An 18,439-nucleotide genomic window follows, 5' to 3' on the forward strand; every position below is an offset into this window, starting at 1 on the left:
ATTAAGCTTGTGAGCACCCCTTGCTTCTCACAGCCCTCCCTTTTTAGTGTCCCTCCCCCCGCCTTAGAGTTCCTCCCCCTATCTTACCCCTTTCCCTCCCAGTTCCCGTATTCCCTTCCGCTTAGCTTATTCCTTCCCTTTCCACTTTTCCCTTCTCACTTTTCAATGAGATGGGAGAAGTTTCACCATAGATTGAATATGTCTTAAGATTTTTCACTTAAAGCCAATTCTGAAGGCAGTAAGATACCCACTATATTCATCCCCCTCCATTCTTTCTCTCAGATATAATAGGTTTCCTATGCCTCTTCATGAGATGTACTACCCCCACTTTACCCTTTTTCTGGTACAATGTCCTTTCCACATCAATTTCTAGAACAAGGTATACATGTATTCTTTATACATCTATATAGTCAAAATATAGTTCCCAAGATTAATCTTTACCTTTTTAGATTTCTCTTGAGTTCTATATTTGTAGATCAAACTTTTTGTTAAGTTCTGGTTTTTTCATCAGAAATAGATGAAATTCGCTTACTTCGTTGAATGTCCATCTTCTTCCCTGGAAAAAGATGCTCATTCTCGCTGGGTAAGTTATTTTTGGTTGCATACCAAGTTCCTTAGCCTTTCGGAATATCATATTCCAGGCCCTTCGATCTTTTAATGTGGATGCTGCCAGATCCTGGGTGATCCTTATTGTGGCTCCTTGATACTTGAATTGGGTTTTTCTAGCCGCTTGCAATATTTTTTCTTTCACCTGAGGGTTCTGGCATTTGGCCACTATATTCCTTGGTGTTTTGATTTTAGGATCCCTTTCAGTGGGTGATCGATGAATCCTTTCAATGTTTATTTTTTCCTCTGTTCCTATGACTTCTGGGCAGTTCTCTTTGATGATTTCCTGGAAGACAGTGTCCAGGCTCTTTTTTTCATCATGTTTTTCTGGGAGTCCAATGATTCTCAGATTGTCTCTCCTGGATCTGTTTTCCAGGTCTGTTGTCTTCCCCAGAAGGTATTTCACATTTTTCTCCATTGTTTGATTTTTTTGGATTTGCTTGACTGATTCTTCTTGTCTCCTCGAGTCATTCAATTCCACTTGTTCAATTCTGATTTTCAGTGAAGTATTCTCTTCACTCACTTTTTTAAAATCTTTCTCTAATTGTCCAATTGAGTTCTTTTGTTCTGTGGAATTTTTTTCCATTTCGCCAATTTTGTTTTTTAGAGAGCTGTTTTCTGTTTCCAGTTCACTAATCCTATTTTTCAAGGATTTTACTTCTTTATCCACTCTCTCTTTAACTTTCTCCAGACTCTTTTCCCATTTTTCTTCTAGCTCCCTTGTGAGAGCCTTTTTAATCACTTCTATGAGGTTCATCTGTGCTGAGGAACAGATGATTTCCTCCTTTGGGGAATCACCTGGGGACTGCCTGTTTTTAGTCTCCTCAGGATTTAGAGTCTGCTCTCTATCTGTATAGAAGCTGTCAAGGGTTAAAGTCCTCTTCAGCTTCTTGCTCATTCTGTCTATTAATCAGAGATAAACTACCAAAGAAAAACAGAAAAAACTGGAGTCTTTCTTTGGGGGGGGGGCTGGGTGTGTTATCGAGCTTCCTCTACAGACTGCAGGGGGCAGCAGTGAGGCACTAGCAGGACTGTGCTGCGCCTGCGCTCTGAGATCCCAAAGCGTGCTGAGTCACTGAGGGGGGGGAAGGGGGGGGCGGCCAGGTCCTGAGAGACTCCAGCTGTTTGCGGTTGTGTTCTTCAGCCCCGGTGTTTTTAGCTTCTCTGCTGGGCTGTTGACTTGCTGCAGGTTCCAAACCTGTAGCGAAGCTCTCCCCGCAGAGACGGCTACGATCACTCCCCACCCCCTCTCAGCTCTGCTCCCGTGCTCTCACTGCCGCTGCCCTCAGCCTGCGCCCGATCTAAAACCGCCCCAGCCCTCCAGTAAAGACAGACCTTTCTTGGCGGATCTCAAGGTGGCTTCTCTTGGTAACTATTTGTGGGTTTTTTTCAGTCAAGCATTGATTCAGAGGCTTGTAATGAAGTGGATAGTGAGAGAAAGCGCGGAGCTTATGCAACTGTGAGCCTCCTCTCCGCCATCTTAACCGGAAGTCCGAGCTTACATTCTAATGGAAGAAAACAACCCAGAAAAGAGAGCTGAAAAAAAAAATGATAAAAGGCAAAGAGTAGAAGTCACAGGTTGTTCTTCCAGAGATCAAGGAATAGAATTAAGATAGAAGTGACCCAAGTTGCTGACTAGGACATTTGCTCAAATGGGCACTGAACAGTAACTCACCAACTGGAGGAAAGGGAAATAAGGGCAAAGGGATAAGCAAGCTGGTATAATGGTCAATAACTCAGTGAATATAAGCATGATGTGTTATGTTACAAGAAACCAGCAATTTCATTATGAAAATGGGATTCAATTTAATAAATATTTAAGCATCTACTGTGGGTCAAGCACTGTGCTAAATTCTGAGAGTACAAAAGAATGATAGTTCCTTCCCTCAATGAATTTACAATCTGAAGGAGAAAGAAAATATACAAAAAAACCCTGAAAATAGGGTGGGGAAGAGGTGGGGGTGAGGGGTTTAAAATCAGAGCATACCAATTGCAGGGATATTGGTGTTTAATGAAATCAAATCAAGCAGAGTTGCTGATGGAAAATGAAGAATCATCTCTCAACTGGATAAAAGATGACTTTGGAAGAAGTTTATTGCTTAGCCCTCCAAACAGAGGGGTGAACTAATTAAGGGAGAAGAGTAGGTGTTGAATATCAATCTAGATAGGTTGATGGGCATGTGGAAACATAATGTTTCATGGAATCAGATCAAGAAGACTAGCTGATGGAAAATGGAAAAATAAGAAGGGGTAATTTCCTGTTTTCAGAAGGAAAGGCCTTGCGGCAAACAAAAAAGTTCCTTCTTATGAATTAGGAAGACCTGAGCTCAAATCTTATTCCAGATAATGAATCGTTACATCATTCAATTAGTAAACATTTACCAGATGTATACTATGTGCTAGGTATTTTGCTAATTGTTTGATAATAAACAACATTCTACTTTTGTAAGCCTTAATATCCTCATCTGTAAAATGGGGATGATATTACCTATAGTGCCTGTTTTATAGAGTTGATATAAGGCTCAACAAGTAAAATTAGCATAAAAATACTTTGCTGTCTTTAAAGTACCATACAAATATTAGTGTTCATGAAATTCTTTTATTGTTTCATTGCTCCAAGGGCTCCAGTTTCTATTTAGTTTTTACCATTCATTTCTATTCTACCTGCTGTGAATTAAGGTCATTCAATCTCTACATGTCAACCTCTTGCTAAAAATAAGTTTCACATCTTCATATTTCTTGGGTGAATTTTGTTTTATATGTAGTTATTGTTTTCCTTAATTTTATCCCTTTTGGCAAATATAATTTCTACATTTCAAGCAAACTGTCAGTCAGCAAGCATTTTTAGGGCTTTATTCTGTATGCCTAGTAATATTCTAAGCACTAAGGAAACAAAAAAGGGATGCATATTAACTTGAGGAGCTCACATTCTAGTGGGGAAGATAACATGCTAAAACATTCTACATATAAGATAGATCTAGTGTAAAGGTTAAGGAAGGTAGATAAAGAAAGGAGTGTCAGATATAAGGAACAGCAGCAAGAAAGTTGTTTCAATAGTCCAGGAGACTGGTGATGGGGCCTGATCTGGGGTGGTTCCCATTTTCCCTAAACTTTGCACAAGCTATTTTTCATGATCATCATTCAGTTCAGCTGGATCATAGAGTGTGTAAAGTATAAGAAATCTGGAAACATAAGAAGGAACCAGTTTGTGAAGGACTTTAAATGGCAAATAGAAAATTTTATATTTGTTTCTAGATGAAATAGGAGTTGTTGATCTTTATTGCATAAGAAAAAGAAATTGTTAAATCTGCATTTTAGGAAATTTATTTTGGTAATTGAATAGAGGATGGATTAGAGAGGAGAGAGATTGAGGTAAAAAGACAATTAGAAAATTGTTGCAGTAGTTTAGGATAGAGGGCCTGAACTAGGCCATGTTCTCCAAACATTGCATAAGCTGGCCTTCTTGGCTACTGTTCAGACTTTCTTCATTTCTGCTACTTAGAATCCTTAGTATCAACCTAGATATTTTCTCATACGTAAGAATATTTCTGATTTCCCTTCAAACTCAAGAATTAGTGTCCCCTCTCTCCATGAATTGATTGGTATTTACATGTTGGTATGCACATAGTACCCCTATTATGAAACATAAGTCCCTTGAGGGCAGGGACAGGGACTGTTTCCTTATTTTTATATCTTTGGTGCCTATCACAGTATCTTGCAAATAGTAAGCACTTAGTAAATGTGAAGATTTTTTTTCCTTTACAGGTAGAGAAAAAATATTTCAATACTATAACTAATAGGCATTTCTGGTTGAATATTATTAAGGAGGCTTGTTCAATTGAAGGGAATAATTATATATGCCTGTAATTCCGTCAAACTAAATTTATGAGTCTTTTCCCTCGTAGGTCTTGATTCTCTCTGTGCTCCATTCCTGTATTTAAATTTCAACAACGAGGGTAAGCATCTTTATGTTTTATGTATTTATAATTTTTAATATATGTATATTGAGTTTCTAGCCTGTAAATCTTTACCAGATAGAAAACTATTAAGTTACTATGAGATTATTTCACTAAAATATTTTAGAATCCTGATAAAATTACTGTATTTGCCTAAGACCCTTTGTTATTGCCAGTAAGTTATAAAAATTTGTGGGGGAACAGAGCCTGTAATCCTAAACATTTGCAGAATACTATGTCATAAATAGGTCTTTTTTATGGGCTTACAGAACCTAATTTTCTTGAAAACTTTTAAGAATTTCATAGAATCTCAGAATTGGAAGGGATCTCACTAGCCATTTGCTATAACACACAGTTGAGCAAAAACGGATATGATAATTCAGCTTTTCATAGAAGATTTTTGTGAGGGGGAAAACTCTCCAATAGCCCATTCTAGATCATAAAGTAAGAAAATTTACCATTACACCCATTCAGAAATCTATCTCTCTGTAGCTTTCACACATTGTTGCTTATTTTATCCTCTGTGACAATTACTTTTATTCAACAGACTTTCAGATAGTTGAAAACAGGGTTCATGTTCCCTCCTAAATCTTCTCTTTTTTCCATAGGCTTAAAGTCCCTACTTCTTTCAGTCAGTTCTTATAGGACATGATCTTGAGAATGTTTATCATCCTAGTAACTTTTCTTTAGATGCTATTTACAAAAGCAATGACGTTGCAGAAATTTGATTCCTTAAATCTGAATTAGTACTTTAGATATGATATGACCAGGACAAAATGCAGTGTGACTATGATTATCTCATTATTCTTGAGTACTGTGCCTTTCTCACAGAAAGATTGCTTTGCTTTTTGTCTGCCACTATCTCAGTGTTGACTCATCTTGAGTTTGCAAGCTAATTAAAGTCTTAAAATATTTTTTCAAAATTTTTCCTAGTATCTATTAAAGGCCTCATTTTTCATAGTTACAGAGAACTGAGTGAAATTTATTAAAATGCAACCCATTCCACCGTTGATAAAAAGTCAAAAGATATGAACAGGTAGTTTTTAGATGAAGAAATAAAAGCTATCTATTTTATCATTTCATCATCATCATCATCAGTCATATGAAAAAATGCTGTCAAATCATTACTTATTAGAGAAATGAAAATGAAAACAACTGAGGTACTATCTCACACTTATTAGATTGGCTAATATGACAAAAAGGCTATTAGAGATGATGTGAAAAAAATTGGAATATTAGTGCACTGTTGGTAGAGTTGTGAACTCATCCATTTGAAACTATCCCCAAAGGGCAGTCATTTTGATCCAGCAAATACACTGGTAGGCCTATATCCCAGAGACATCCAGTAAAAGGAGAAAGGACATAGTTGTACAAATAATGCTTATATAGCAGCTTTTTTTTTTTTTGGTAGTGGCTAAGAATTGGAAATTGAAGGGATACCCATCAATTTGGGGAATAGCTAAACAAGCTGTGGTATATGATTGGAATGGAATATTATTGTGCTGTCAGAAATGACAATTAGGAAGACATTTTTGAGCAAGGACAGAGTGGAAGGACAGAATAAAATAAGCAGGTGAAGAATAGAATAGAGAGAAATACATTTAACATTGTAATTGTGAACATCATAAAGATCTCATTTCTCAAATAAAGAACTGAATCAAATTTATAAAAATAAGAGTCATTCCTCTGATAAATTATCAAAAGATAGTTTTCAGATTGAAGTAATCAAAGCTGGCTATAGCTGTTTTAAAAATGCTCTAACTCATGATTGATTGAAGAAATACAAATTAAAACTATTCTGATGTACTCTCTCAGATCTTTTAGATTAGTTAAGACAGAAAAAGAAAATGACAAATATTGGAGGGGATGTGGGAAAATTGTGCATTATTGGTGGAGTTGTGAACTGATTCAGCCTTTTTGAAGAGCAATTTGGAACTATTCCCAAAGGGCTAGAAAACCATACATATCCTTTGACCTAAAAATATCACTTCTAAATCTGTATCCATAAAAAGATAAAAAACAAAAAGGAAAATGACCTATTTGTACAAAAGTATTTAAGCAGCTCTTTTCTGTTGACAAGGAATTAGAAATTGAAGGAATCCTCATTAATTAAGGAATGTTTGAACAAATTGTACTTCATGATTTTGATGGAATACTATTATGTTACAAGAAAGAATGAGCAGGATGTTCTCAAAAAAACTTGGAAAAGATTTATATGAGCTGATGCAAAATGAAATGTACTGTCTACAAAATAACAATATTGTAAAATAATCAGCTTTCAATGACTTAGCTATTCTCAGCAATCCAGTGATCCAAGACAGCTGAGAAAGACTTATGATGAAGGAACTGATGGGTTTTTTTTTTTTTTTAATACAGATTGAAGCATACTTTTTCTTTTACTGTATTTTTCTTGAGGGTTTTTTCTTTTTGGTCTATATTTTCTTTGACAACATGACTAATATTGAAATATGTTTTGTATGTCTGCATATGTGTAACATATTGAATTGCTTGCCTTTCAATAAAGAGGATGAGGAGAGAAGAACAGAGAGAATTTGGAGTTTTAAATATAAAAGTTAAAAATTGTTTTTACTTGTAATTGAGGAAAAATAGAATACTAAACAAACAAACAAATAAAAAGAAATGATAGTATGATTTCAGAAAAATCTGGACTTATATGAATTGATATAATGAAGTGAACAGAACAAGGAGAATGTTATACACAGTAACAGTAATATTGTTCAGTGAAGAATTCCAAGTGAGTTAGCTATTCTCAGCCAATACAGTGTTCCAAGACAACCCCAAAAGACTGATGATGAAACATACTCTCTCCCCACTGACAGGAATTGATATTGTTTGAATATAGACTGAGGCATACTATTTTTGTACTTTTTTTTCCCAGTCTTCTTGTATGAAATGACTACTATAGAAATGTTTTATATAATTACACTTGCATAAATAACTATATCTGTTTGCTTATCATCTTAATGGGAAGAGTGAAAGGGCATAAGATATAGAATCTGGAACTCAAAATTTTAAATCAAAATATTCTTTGAAGTTCGATTCTTCTTGTATAGCAAAATAACTATATGGGTATGTATACATATATTTTAACATATACATACTTTAACATATTTAACATGTATTGGTCTACCTGCCATCTGGGAGAGGGGGTGGGAAGAATGAGGGGAAAAATTGGAACAAAAAGTTTTGCGATTGTAAATGCTGAAAAATTACCTATGCATATATTTTGTAAATAAAAAGCTATAATAAAAAAAATTCTTTGAACATTGTTTTTCAGATGAACACCTTTCTAGCCAATTTTGTTTTTATTAAATTTATTTTTCTAGCCCAAGTGTAAATCCTTACATTTAGGTTTCTTAAATTACATCTTATAGATTCAGCAGAACATATTAGTATGTTAAGGTCTTTTTGTTTCCAATCTCAGTCTTTATTTGTGTTTGTTATCTTTCTCACTATTATGTCAAATCCACATTTGAATGGTACTACACTGTGGATTTTATGCAAGTCATTGGTTAAAAAAGTCAGATAACTCCTGGACAAGTATAGATTCCTGGGCCACTCCATTGAAAACCTTCTAAATTGATAGAACCATTAATACTTATTCCTTGAGTTCAGCCACTTAAAAAAGTTTTAATCTGCCTTACTCTGTGTCTTTTTCTCAAGAGCAACACTTCAAGCTTTCTCAAATGCTTTCCTCAAATAAATGTAGACATATAACACTTATTTGATCTAGATCTCTCATCTTATTATGAAAAAAAAAAAGGAAATAAGATTACTTAGGCATGACTTGTTCTTGAGGAAGTTAGGCAGGATCTTTGTGATCATTGCTTCCTTTTTTACATTCACTGATCATCTTTTTAAATCAAGAGTTCTTTACCCAGGATCATGATTTTTAACAATTTGAAACCTGTTTCAATATAATTGTTTTCCTTTGTAATTCTATAAATTCTATAAATTTTATTGAATAAACTTAATAACAGTACTCTAAGAAGGAATAACCTTCACTGGATTTCCAAAGGGGTCAATGACACTCATAAAAAAGATTAAGAAATTGTTTTTAATAGCATATTTTAAAATTTGCCCAGGAAACAAAGTAAAGCTTATTGAACTTTAGTTGGAAGCATAAGCTGTCACTTTGTTTTTTCTGAGAAGTTTATTCTTCACCATATTTTTTCTACTCCATCCAAATACTATGCTAAATATAAAAATGAAACTTTCCCTGCTTTCACGGTTTCTATCACTTTCACTAATTTGGTGAGAATTGGATCCTAAATAAAAGTTTGACATACTTGTTTCTCTACTTTTTGAAAGATAAAGTCATTAAAGCAAGTCAAAATTATTACATAAGATAGAGAGCTTGAATAAATGCTTGTGTAATTGAAACCTCTACCTCCCCATCACCACTATAGAATATTCTTCTGTGCCAGACTTGTAATCTATTTCCCATATTCCTCATCTATAGCCTGATTCTAAATATATGATCTGCTACTTTGTAGGTTTCATCTGTTGTCAATTTTTTGAAAGCCTTATTTCCTGACACTCTCCTTAGAAGTTCTTCCAAGTAACCTGAAACCAGTATAAACCCCTAGTTTTCTGGGGAAGCAATTCACCTGTAATCTGGGGAATCCATGTTCCTACAATTTAGGGTGGTGGCTAGGGAGGTACCCACTGTTATAGCATTTCCTTGTGCCGTGAGTTCTTCACATATTTATTTAGATACAGGCTCTTCTGAAGAATTATCTATGTACTTACCTGCCCGTCTGGAAGAGTTTACATATTTAACTTTAGAGACTTATCTACTTTCTCTTATTTACTCTGCCAGATATTGATATACAGAAATGATACAGAAATTGATATACAGGAATCTATGCAGGGATACATTTTTCTTTTCTTTTGGTTTGGTTTGTTTTTGCCACAGAAACTCCTTAAACTAGCTAATATTCCTAGATTGTACATTTGTAGAGTACATTTCATATATAAGATGTGAAATATATTAAGTCTTCTGGGGTTCATAAAGTTCATTGACAATGATCATCTATAGATTTAGGGATTTCCTCTAATTGAAAGCATTTTATTGTTAGTTAAAAATAACACCAGACAAGGTTGATTTTAGATTAGTGAAATTAAAAGGAGCAAGTATGATTATCTTCTTTGTTGATAAATATTTGCCACTTTCATAATATTCACCAATATTATGGTCTTTTTGTTTAATTTGTAATATGCCTTTTCCCAATTGTTTTTTAGCTCTTGCTTATGCGTGTATGTCTGCTTTTATTCCAAAATACCTATATAACTTCTTTTTGAAAGACAACTCTCATGTCATACAAGGTAAGTGAACAACTTTACAGTTTTTTATTTATAAGTAAACAAAAACAACAATAATAGCTGACATTAATGAGGCCTTTAAAGTTTGCAAAATGACATATATGTATTATGTATTTATGGATATGCAGGAGAAGGAAATGGTAAACTATTTCAGTATTTTTGCTGAGAATACCACAAATGGGATCACATAGGGTCAGATATGACTGAAACAGCTAAATACATTTATGTATGTATATGTTATATTGTGTTATATTATATTGTATTAAATTGTATTGTACTTTATATTATATTGTTATATTAATCATTTCATTTGTACTTCATAACAATCTTACTATGGCTATTATTTTCTCTCTTTTAGTAAAATAACTACAGGGTAATAAATTTGGTGGGTGGGGCATAATAAGTATTAAAGACCAACTATTATGCCATAGAAGGTTTACTGGTAAAAGTACCCATATTGGTGAAATCACAGATCTTTGAATTATTGATGTAGTCAATCAAAGACCATTTTTTCTAGCATCCATTATGTACCAAATAGCTGAGAACACAAAAATAAAAACAAAACAATTCCTGTTCTCAAGGAGCTTATATTCAAATGGAGGTGAGAACACAAATTGTGTATGTGTGTGTGTGTGCATGTGTTATCTGTATGTATTACTATGCATAGAATATTGATAGTGTTCATATATATATGTATATATGTATATATATATATATACATATTTCATATATATATGTGTATATATATACATATATATATATGTACACACACAATATGAATACAAAGTAATTTGAGGAAGATGGGCACTAGTTAGTTGGGAGATTCAAAAAAGACCTTTTTTAGCAGGAGGTATTTAGTCTAGATAGGCATCCAGTGCAAAGACATGAAGGTAGAAGATGCAGCTTTGTATATAAAGAATTAAAAAGTACACCAGTAGTTGTAAAGGAAGGGAGGGAAGGAGAAAAGGAAGAAGCAAAGAAAAAGAGAGGGAAAGAGTGGTGACTAAACTTGCTGTTGCTTGGAATTTTGCTAGGATAGCTCCAAATTTATTTAATATTTTAATATGTACAAAAATATTTTTGTTACATTATTTCATTGAACCTGACTACCCTATGAAACACATTCTTCAGATATATCGTCTTCATTTTTCAGATAAAAAAAACTAAGTCCCAGAGGTATTGTTTATTTATCCATGGTAATATAATTATTATGTTTCAGAGGCAGAATTCAGATCTGTGTCTCTCATAAACAGAAGTGGACCTAAAATTCTTTTTAGGGCTTCCAAAGGACTCTATGGTTTAGACATTGTTAATTTTCATGTGAATTCAGTTTAGTTCATATGAAATCTTCTTAGCTTTAAGATTTAAAATATGTGGAAACTATTAAAATCTGTATCTCTAACTTTTGTAGACTTCAAAAACACATTTGGTTCATTACAGAAAAACTGCTTTCTTAAAAGCATATATGTTGTTTCCCATACATATCTTAAAATTATATAAGATTCTATAACAGAGGCAATCAAAGAAATAATTTTTTGAGTTCAATATTCCCCAAAGGATCAAAATCAAGTGATGTTTACAACCACACACACACACACACACACACACACACACACACACACGTGAATGATGTAATGATGCTCTAGCTGAAGAGATTTTCCCAAATGATATTGGGTGTTCTAAAGATGCTCCTCTTTTTAGATGGTGTATGGAATAGAGAGAGATAAGGTGAAGAACTTACGGGAATGTATGAATTCTTTTTCTGTATTTTATTTTCATTATTTCTGTGTTTCCCCTATGACCTGTATAATATGTGCAGGCTCATATTTACTTGAGCTTTGGCCATCTATAAACATATTTACTTAACCTGAGCTGATGACATTTATCAGTATTTGATATTTATCGATATTTAGTCTATTAGCTGGACCACTATCTGCTTGATTAAGCCTGAAGGCCTGATTTTCTGTTTCCTAGAAATCAGGAGGTTTCGGGGAAACAGAAACCTTCCATTCCAATCTCCCCAAATAGCAACAACCAATTAGGTGCCTCCTCCTCCCCTTCTCAATGCTCTCTTACTTGTGATGTAATCTCTTGTATAAAAGCTATGTATCTTTACTACTTCTTTAGCCCTCCTATCACCAGCTTTTTCTTTCTTATCTTGTGATGGGATGGCTCATCCTCTGGAGGTTTTCAATAAATAACTTTTCTGCTTTTTACTGAATGATCTCTGAGTTGTCATTTTGGATAAGGGTCTTCTACATCTCTCACAATGGTATTGTACTGATTACTTTAAGACTTAAACATTTCAAACCTTCCATAGTGAACTACATAATCATCCAAAAGTGATCAGACTAACAACAAAACCCAGTAAAATATAAGTGTTTGTAAAAAGTATTTGTAAAAAAGTAATGAACTGGGACCAAAACTGAACAAGAGGGGTGTGCAGCATTCTGTTATTGATCTTAAAAGTTCTAACACTTAACATAACTGTTTTTGGTTTTTTTGTGGGGTTTTTTTCCCCACAAGAATACAATTTTGATACACATCTCATAAAACACTTTGGTGTCAAAAGAGTCATAATTTTAGAAAGTAATGGAATAACACAAGTATTAGTAGGCCGCAGCTTATTAACATTGATGGATAGGGTGCAAGATATCCATATCTATATCATTTGGTCAAGAATTCTCTTGGGGTCAAGTTCTCTTCTCAACTAATTAATCAAGTGATGAGAATTAGGAGAAATATTTTTATGTGCAGCCTGGTTGTTGTATAGGCTAAAAAATATTAAAAGACCAGAGGAAGGTACATTGGATGGCTCCTTAACAGATTTATAGAAAAAACATTGATAAGAATCATGCGAGATGAGAATGTATTAACTTTTGTCAATGGAAGGAGTACAAATCTCAGCAAGATCATGAATTCATCAAAGTATCTTTCCTTTCAACATCATTTATTTGATATTGAAAAAGTTATACATTTCTCCCCAAATTTATTTTTCTGTAGCTAATTTGGTAAAATGGAGAAAATAATAGTCGTAGTAAGATTGTTGTGAAGTACAAAATGAAATAATTATTTTTTGTCACAAACAAAATGAATCGGTGGCATTTTAAACTTACTTACAAAATAGAAACTAGAAATTCTATTTGTAGTGCAGAAACATGATTTCTATTAAGTTGGAAAGCCTGACCATGTTACTTGAAGTGAATGTGTTTTTAAAATATCTTTAATACTTCTGGCGATCCCTTTATAACATGAATTATTTTTAAAATAGATTCAAAGCCCAATTGTACTTTCAAAATATTGCAAAGATTTTGATTGAAGATTATATTTTCCCAGTATTTTTTTTCAATTTCAAATGCATGATTTCCTTTGTGAGTAATTAGTTTAAGTTCTCCAAACATGCAAATTAAAATGAAGTTTACTTTATTGGAAATGGACTTGTATCATCAATTGAATAGTAGATTAATATTATACTTTTTTTGAAAAGCATATGCAAAACCTTTATTTCCTTAATTTTTTAAAAAAAATAAAATTTTGAACTAAAATATATAAAAAATTGTAAAAGAAGTTACAATAGAGAGATTTTGCAAAGGACTTTAATCCTAATGTGTATTGTAGGTTAACAATTCAATTAGTTAATAATTCAATTGATTCTATCATAAATTCATTTTATAGTCTTAGCATCTACATGGACAATTGATATTTATTAAAATGCTCTTTAGTTTTCTTATTACATTTGATAAAACTTGCACTTGAAATGCTAGATTTTATGTGTAGCTTTGAAACTATTTCGTTTTTTAAAATACTTGAATAAACATCAATTTTGAAAAAAATTTTTGACTGATTTAGAATAACAAAAAGATGTACATTTCCCAAGAAGGAAAAAGTTGCTTTAAGAAATAACTTGGGAAGAATACTTCATCTCTCTACTTATATCCCAGCATTACAAATCTTTACCTCTTCCCTATTTGTTGCCTTCTTCATCAGAAAAGTACTGCTTTAATATAAGTAAACAGAAGCATTACCTAAATAGTAAAGTTAGAGGGACATAATAGTTGAGACAGCAAAATGTCACCTTGGAATCAAGGAGACGTGGGTTCATGTTCTTCTGATGAGATATACTGACTGTGTTACCATAGGTACATCTCTTAATTTCTCTATGCTCACAGATTTCTCCCAAAGACCATAAACTGAATCATTCATGGAGGGAATTTTTACATCAGGAATAACTATTTACACAAATATTACACAAAAATACAAGTATGTGTCCTTCCCTTTTACACACATAGTAACAATTTATTTTTAATGGTTTCAGATGATATAAATTTTCCCCTGTACAATTTTTCTTATATTTGGGAAAAATCAAATGTCACAAGAGCTAAGATTAAATTTGAAGACAAATTGAACAGTTGCCTATGCATTTAATCTTTTAACTGACTTTAAAGGAATGACTGATTACCCTATTCATTAGCAACTTAGATACTTAAAAACTTTTTTTTGTTATTTCATTTGCACACTGATAGTGCCATGGAAAGCTTTATTTTAAAGTTTGCCCTGGAAAATAATGTTTAAGTACTCATACTCATCTGTGGGGATGAAAAAAAGCAGTATCTTCAACTTTCTCTGCTTCATCTCTTAAGTAACAAGAATAGATGTGTTGTGGAAGTTGATTTTCAAACCTCAAATAGGTTTCATCTATCTTATTTATATCATCAAATAATAGATTTTAACCCACCCTTACAGTCCTTATTAAAGTAGTATGATGCTAGATATTATTGCCCTCTACTTTAGATTCTTAATCATACTGGACAAGTTACATGATGAAGCTTTCAGAAACTTTGTAAAATACCAATATTCATTAAGATATGATCTTTTGAAACTAAGAAGACATTTAGATATTAGGGACAGGAGCCACTGTGTGGCTCTAATCTAATTGGTGCCCATATCCTTTTGTAGAAGAAAATTACAACGCAGAAAAATATCTTGATATCATTATGGATGAAACACAAGTATTAGGATCTGAAGGATGATAAACTATGTTTGGGCAGGGTAAAAAAAAAAAAAATACTGGTGGAAGTCTACAATGGTCCTGGTGTGTGTAAACTAGGTGTTAAGCCTGAGTATGAGACATAAGAATGATCATAGAATCATATACGGGGAGATAAAAGAAATTTTTGAGGCCATCGAATTCAGCCTGCTTATTTTGGAGATGAGGAAATTGAAATATGTATCTTTCCAAGATTAAACAAGGACACAGTAGTAGAGCTGGGTTTGAACAACCAATTCCCTTGACTTCATATCCAGTACACTTTCCATGGGTCCATATTGCATTGTGATGCAATTAAATAATTCCCAACATCAAGAAAATTGGATGAAAAATAAAAGATTACTTTTATACAAAAATCATGATATTTCCTCAGCTTTTATAATGAATATCTTCCTAAACAAAACCACAATAAAGTGAGTAAAGAGGGAAGAAAATATTATTTTTAGTATGTACAGCTTTTGTACATCATCTGGATGTTACTGTATGTGAGTTTTTTTAGAAATTACAACTATTTTCACAACTCTGGATAGTGCTCTAAGAGACTAATTCTACCATTTTATTTGGAGCCAGTGATCAAATATGCTGAATAAAAATGAGACTGATAAAATTGCTTTTACCAAACAAAAGAGAAGTATTTTTTTAGGGATAATTATCATCATAATATATATTCCCTTTAGCACCTACAACATTAATGCATATGAGGATATTGGTAAGGATAATGGGATTAAAAGTATTTATTTTTCAAGAGAGTCTCCAATTCTCAAAAAATAGCATAAAAGAGATGTTTAAGGAAACCTATATTAAGATATAGAATGCTTTGGCTTCACTGGAATATGAGAATAGGGAATATGGATCATTGCAGTTCTCACAAAGCCCAAGAGGTATTATTCATTTTTATTGTTACTTGAAAAACTGTGTTAAAGAATGGGAAAAACTCACAGAAGTCACCCCAAAGAATCTTCTCTTTTAAAATGCTAACCCTTTTATCCTCTTACATATATAGGAACTGACAGAGATCTCCTGAGTTTTAGTCCAGTTATCCAAAAAGAATCAGCTGGCAGGATTTCTAATGGGATTTGATTTAATTTGGGTTCATCTGTAGGGCAATCATTTTGGCCCCCTTTTATAGTGTTATGAGTCACAAATGTCTCATAATGCCATGTTTTTTTGCAAACAATTGACAAGGGATTTGTGAATATACGTGTATATATCTGTACTTCTCATCTCCAGAACAAGTTGGTAACAATGAAAAATAACAAATAATCGCACAGCTAAGAAATTCACTTTTTGATCTGTGAGAGTAAAGAACTAGTCTGTATTAAATATGTCATTTCACTCTCTCATCTCATCTCCATCTAAACAGTTATAGTTGAAAGTTTGATCAGAGAGGAAAAATATGGTTGATTATATTGAGACTTCCTGAAATGTTTAGCTCTTGATCTGTTATGTAAAATTATATATCGGACCAAACAGATGGCTTTGCTTTAAACAATGGCATGCATGCACACACATGTGTTGACAAATGTAATGCCAGTGTAAAAATTCTTACATTACATTCCCTTCAAATTTACTTTTTTAAAAGATGTTAAAGAAAAAGAAGGAATAGTTTTAGATGACAGACAGAATTGCCATTCTTTTGGCTCATAAAATATTAAAGAGATGAGAGGAGTCTATTGACTAATGCACCAGGTATTTAGTCTTATTCATCATTACAAGAAACAAAATGAAATTAAAATGAAAAAATATTTAAGATGATTAGTAGAAGTAGTTTGGTTTTGTACAATAAATATAACAGAATTCATTCCAGTACATATTAATAAAATAAAACAGAAATGGAGAATAATAATAGTACTCATCTTCAAAAGTTGTTTTGAGGATAAAATGTGATCACATTTGTAAAAGTCTAGAGTATAAGATATCGCTATCATCTAACAAACTAGAGAATATCTGTGCAGAACTGTTCCAGGCACGAATTTCTTGTTAAAATGAAATGTGTTTTTTAGAAGTTAATAATTCTGTTTTCATAGCATACAACTGAATTTGTGATTACTGATTTTACTTACTTCTTAGATATATTGACTTCAAATAGGCTGTTGCTAATTGTATGGAGAAGCAAATTAGGGGAAATTTAAGCCTAATAGGTTCCTATGACTTTTAGATCTTCATTGCAATAAAACTCATTAAAAATCTATAAATGGAATCCCTATTAGAATTTGAACTCCTGAGGTCATAGACTATGTTTCCCTTTCTTTGTATCTCCAACACTAAGTATGTGCCTGACACAGAGTAAGTATGGTGATAGCAATTTATTAAGCTTGTAGGCTTTGAAAAAGTTAAGTGGATGTCTAGAGTGAATAGTAATGAGTACCTGTTCCTTTCAGGTATTATTTGAGCATTTATATGTTCCCATGATCCCAAGTTCAGCTGTACTGCTATTATTATGCTTTACAGTTTTTGCATATCATTTTCTTGCCTCCATATTCCTATGTATAAGATGAGTAATGATATATAAGATACATCTACCATAGTGACAAATGGATAAGTAATTGTATAATGCAATGTTTCCTCAGATATAAAGCAAAGAAAAATGGAAGTTTTCTGGAAGGATTAGAAAAATTTGGGAATAAACCTTGGATAGAGAACTGTGGAATATAAAGTAGAAAGATAAAAACTGATAAAAACTACTCTTAGGAATTTTAAAGATCAATTTAATTAGATAGATCTTGGTTTGAGAAATGAAACTGGTTTTTAATGAAAGCGGCCTCAAATATCTATTTAAGACATATAAATCTAAGTTAATTTTTCATCAAATTGGTATCCTTTCAATCTAAAAACAAGAAATTATGCTTCTGTAGGCCCTCAAGTTCCCACATACTTTTACCCTACCCCAAATGTGCCAGATTTACTCATAAGTCAATTATACAAGGAGAGTATTTTCTTGGACTTTATGAGAAATGATAATATTATTGGGTTAGATATTCTATTGAAATGGAAATAATACATAGAAAATAACAGTGGCATTATTTAGCTGATATGGAGGTTATTTTATTTTTCATTTTCTGGTAATTGAGTCAAACAGATAGCAGTTGGGAGAACTGTCAATACTACTTTTTTTGAGGCAGCCAGCTTTCTCCCAATTCAATTCAAAGTGATTCATGGTGTAAGCAAGACTTTAATTATATAATTTATGTTCTTAGTTGAAAATTTTTCCCCCAATACCTTGCATTAGTGACAGTTATCTTAAATATTGTTTTAATTTCAGAGTATCTGACAGTATTTTCCCAGATGATTGCATTCCATGACCCAGAGCTGAGTAACCATCTCAACGAGATTGGCTTTATTCCAGACGTAAGTATTAGGAGATTTTTCTAAATGGTGGTTAATGAAGCTTAGGAAGGAAAAGTAGAGGAAGAGGAGAACCAATGGAATGTTTTGAAAAGTTCTGTTGCATTGGGAGGTTCATATCTGACCAAGTTTGTTGTTA

At 32.8% G+C, this 18,439-nt stretch overlaps 1 protein-coding gene across 3 annotated transcripts in view; it reads left to right on the forward strand.

Moving 5' to 3' along the window:
- TBCK (TBC1 domain containing kinase) overlaps positions 1-18,439 on the forward strand; it is a 640,231-nt gene that overhangs the window by 115,978 nt on the left and 505,814 nt on the right. For all 3 annotated transcript variants that reach the window (XM_051967429.1, XM_051967428.1, XM_051967430.1), the window contains 3 exons: positions 4,512-4,562; positions 9,828-9,911; positions 18,218-18,303. In XM_051967429.1, coding sequence (XP_051823389.1) covers positions 4,512-4,562; positions 9,828-9,911; positions 18,218-18,303 — 221 coding nt within the window. The remainder of the gene's footprint in view (positions 1-4,511; positions 4,563-9,827; positions 9,912-18,217; positions 18,304-18,439) is intronic.

This window comes from Antechinus flavipes, chromosome 6, assembly GCF_016432865.1.
Source record: "Antechinus flavipes isolate AdamAnt ecotype Samford, QLD, Australia chromosome 6, AdamAnt_v2, whole genome shotgun sequence".
In the NCBI taxonomy this organism is placed as follows: domain Eukaryota; kingdom Metazoa; phylum Chordata; class Mammalia; order Dasyuromorphia; family Dasyuridae; genus Antechinus; species Antechinus flavipes.